Genomic DNA, 4,139 nt, shown 5'->3' with positions numbered 1-4,139 from the left:
TCTATTATTTATACTGCTAGGACGACTCCTTATAAAGTCTTTATTTACTGCTAGACAACCTCTTATAAAAGTCTTTATACTGCTAGGACAACTCTTTATAAAGTCTTTATACTGCTAGGACAACTCCTTATAAACTCTTTATACTGCTAGGACAACTCCTTATAAAGTCTTTATACTGCTTAGGACAACTCCTTATAAAAGTCTTTTATACTGCTAGGACAACTCTTATAAAGTCTTTATACTGCTAGGACAACTCTTATAAAGTCTTATACTGCTAGGACAACTCCTTATAAAGTTCTTATACTGCTAGGACAACTCCTTATAAAGTCTTTATACTGCTAGGACAACCTTTATAAAGTCTTTATACTGCTAGGACAACTCTTTATAAAGTCTTTATACTGCTAGGACAACTCTTATAAATCTTTATACTGCTAGACGACTCCTTATTAAAGTCTTTATACTGCTAGGACACTCCTTATAAAGTCTTTATACTGCTAGGACAATCTCCTTATAAAGTCTTTATACTGCTAGAAACTCCTTATAAAGTCTTTATACTGCTAGGACAACTCTTTATAAAGTCTTTATACTGCTAGGACAACTCTTTATAAAGTCTTTATACTGCTAGGACAACTCTTCAAATCTTTATACTCTAGACAACCCTTATAAAGTCTTTATCTGAGACAACTCTTTATAAATCCTTATACTGCTAGGACAACTCTTTATAAAGTCTTTATACTGCTAGGACAACTCCTAAAGTCTTATACTGCTAGACAACTCCTTATAAAGCTTATACTGCTAGGACAACCCTTATAAGTCTTATACTGCTAGGGACAACTCCTATAAAGTCTTATATACTGCTAGGACAACTCCTTATAAAGTCTTTATACTCTAAGACAACTCCTTATAAAGTCTATCTTTACTACTTCTAGGACAACTCCTTAAAAGTCTTTATACTGCTAGGACAACTTCCTTATAAAGTCTTTATACTGCTAGGACAACTCCTTATAAAGTCTTTATACTGCTAGGACAACTCCTTATAAAGTCTTCTTAACTGCGTAGGACAACTCCTTATAGAAGTCTTTATACTGCTAGGACAACGATTCTTCATAAATGCTTTATACTTGCTAGACAAACAGTCTTTATACTGCTAGGACAACTCCTTATAAAGTCTTTATACTGCTAGGACAACTCTTTATAAAGTCTTTATACTGCTAGGACAACTCCTTATACTCCGACTTAAACTCTTTCCCCACCTGAAACAGGAATAAACTGTTAGTTAAAAGTCGAGCACAAATAAACACTGTCATGGAACACCGTCCATCTCCTAAAAGGCAGAAGATGGGCGTCTGTGGCACTCTCTGTGGAAGCCTTATGTTCCAAATAACAATTAAGTATGTACATTAATAGTCCATAAACTGCTTATAAAGTACACTGCTGAGACAACTCCTCACTCTTCTTTGACTCAAACTCATCCTCCAGCTCAATTTAATTAAATTAAATAAACTTAGCAAATATCTGTTAAAACCCCCACCTTGCTGAGTTCTTGTAGTTCCCAGGAGAGCTGGAAAGCTGTGAGGAAAGGGTCTTCACTGGAGAGAGCCAGTAGTGATGGGCTGGCCAGGGCCTTGTAGATGTTGAGACGTGAGCGGGAGTGACGAAGACTATCCACATCAGAGCTGGACACGCACTCCATGCAGTTACAGCGCACCTGGAACACATATGTACTGGAGAGTTAGTGGAGGGAGGGCAGTATTTGTCACGCCCTGGCCATAGAGAGGTTTTTATTCTCTATTTTGGTTAGGCCAGGGTGTGACTAGGGTGGGCATTCTAGTTTCTTTATTTCTATGTTGGTGTGGTTCCCAATCAGAGGCAGCTGTTTATCGTTGTCTCTGATTGGGAATCATATATAAGTTGTCCTTTTTCGTTTTAGGTTTTGTGGGTAGTTGTTTTCTGTTTAGTGTCTGCACCTGACAGGACTGTTTCGGTTTTCCCTCTTTGTTATTTTGTGCGAGTATTTTGAGTAATACATTTATCATGAACACTTACCACGCTGCACTTTGGTCCACTCATTCCGACAAGAGCCGTGACAGTATTGTAACTATCATACTGTACTGTATTTTATCATTTACCATAGTGCTAAACCATTGTGTAGCATATATCCTGATTCAGACCCACCTCATGTGGCTGGGGCACAGACACCCCCTTCTGCACCAGCAGTTTGATGATCTCATAGTTGTTGGTGTGAGCTGCTAGGATGATGGGTGTGATGTCAGGAGTGAAGTCAGAGAACTGCTTGTCCAATAGGATGGGAGGAACCTGGGGAGAGGGCGGGGAAGAGATAAATATGGGTCATAGTCAGATAGGGATGATGATGGGCAAGAGACAAAAGATGTGTTCAATTCAGATATCGATTGAAGAAGGAAAACCGAATTCGACAAAACTGAATTCATAACAACATCATAGTATTATCAATATCAATACTACCATAATGTCTCGTGCAAGAAGGACATTCAGTTTAAGTCATAAGGGGGATTATTTAATTATACTTAAAGTTTCCTTATTTGTAAGACAGTCTGTTGGCATTATGAAATTATTCAAATTTAACTGTTGAACTGCGCTGCACTGACCCTGAGTACCATGGGCAACTGGGGTTTTGATGCACATGGCTCTGTCCACAGGGTCCTGAATAATAAAGAAAGTCATATCGTATGACCTAGAAATGTAAGGGTTACCTTTTAATGGGGCATGAACACCAAGACAGAGCATGATGTTTGTTTATCTGGATAGGAGACAGGGTTGTTTTAAAAAGCAAATTCCTGGCAATTCAACACATTTTTGCAATGGCTTAAGCCATGTACTTTATGCTCTCTGGTGAATCAAAATATTTAAACACAATCCATTGGGGCCAATGCCATGAATTTTTGGGATCTCCCTGATAAGTTTATTCTTCTGGTGGTTGCTTGTTCTCAAGAATGCTCTTTTTAAAACACTGTTAATATCTCCAATAATACTTTTATAATAATTTTATTATCTGGTTTTGTTTACACTGGAAAACGAGTGGGCAGACCGGATTATTTGCAGGCGGTGGCCGCAGCTACTAAATAAACATAAGGGGAAACGCTGCCGATCATTTGATGAATGGAAAGAGTCTATTGAAACACGAAAGCAGCTAATGACATTTGCTCATTGTCATTAGTTAATATACCGGGAGTTGCAAATTAAGTTTGGGGTCCACATAGAAATGTTTTTTGTCCATTAAAATAACATCAATTTGATCCGAAATACGGAGTGTAGACATTGTTAATAGTTGTCAATTACTGGATTAGTAGGCTGGAAACACAGCTGAATTTTTAATGGCAATATCTACATAGGCGTAAGAGGGACCCAGTTTTATAAGAAAGGAAAAATAGTCTGTGTATTTGATGACGTAGGAGAAGGAGGAGATGAGAGTGAAAGAAAGTGGAAGATACAGTCAAGAAAGTGGATGAAGAGAGCGGTGGAGGAAAGAGAGGCTTAGAGAGATGCCACAATCTCCTCTGATAGAAAGATGAGAGGAATAAATACACTCTTCTATTAACACTCCTTCTCTCTCTCTCTCTCTCATCCCCCCCCCCCCTCTCTTCTCTCTCTCTCGTCTCTCTCTTCTCTATCTCTCTCTCTCTCTCTCTCTCTTCTCTTCTCTCTCTCTCTCTCTCTCTCTCTCTCTCTTCTCCTCTCTCTCTCTCTCTCTCTCTCTCTCTCTCTCTCTCTCCATCTGATGGAGGGACAAGATTTCCTAATTCAGAATGTAATACCAGGATGGTGTATCGAGAACATTGTCCAAAGCTACTGCATGGGTGGCCTATGCGTTCTTGGTCCCATCTAGGTAAAAGGGCCTCAGTTGAATCCAAAGTGTTTCAGCGCAGCTCTGGTGCTGTAGGAGTTTTCTTTGACGTCTTTGAAAATGTGTTTAGAAGTGTTCAGCCCCGTAGACTTTCTTCTCTGTAATGGTGTGTGTGGTGTGTGTGTGGTGGTGTGTGTGTGTGTGTGTGTGTGTGTGTTGTGTGTGTGTGTGTGTGTGTGTGTGTGTGTGTGTGTGTGTGTGTGTGTGTGTGTGTGTGTGTGTGTGTGTGTGTGTGTGTGTGTGTGTGTGTGTGTGT

General features: G+C 39.5%; 1 protein-coding gene across 1 annotated transcript in view; it reads right to left on the bottom strand.

The window, feature by feature from the left end:
- trpc4b (transient receptor potential cation channel, subfamily C, member 4b) overlaps nucleotides 1-4,139 on the bottom strand; it is a 58,707-nt gene that overhangs the window by 13,022 nt on the left and 41,546 nt on the right. Inside the window, exons 4-5 of the mRNA XM_070437548.1 lie at nucleotides 2,176-2,316; nucleotides 1,532-1,708 (exon numbers count right to left, since the gene is read on the bottom strand). Of these exons, the coding sequence (XP_070293649.1) occupies nucleotides 1,532-1,708; nucleotides 2,176-2,316 (318 nt within the window). The remainder of the gene's footprint in view (nucleotides 1-1,531; nucleotides 1,709-2,175; nucleotides 2,317-4,139) is intronic.

The sequence above is a fragment of the Salvelinus sp. IW2-2015 genome, linkage group LG4p (assembly GCF_002910315.2).
Source record: "Salvelinus sp. IW2-2015 linkage group LG4p, ASM291031v2, whole genome shotgun sequence".
NCBI classification, from domain to species: Eukaryota; Metazoa; Chordata; class Actinopteri; order Salmoniformes; family Salmonidae; genus Salvelinus; species Salvelinus sp. IW2-2015.
This window is presented reverse-complemented; position numbering and strand designations above follow the sequence as displayed.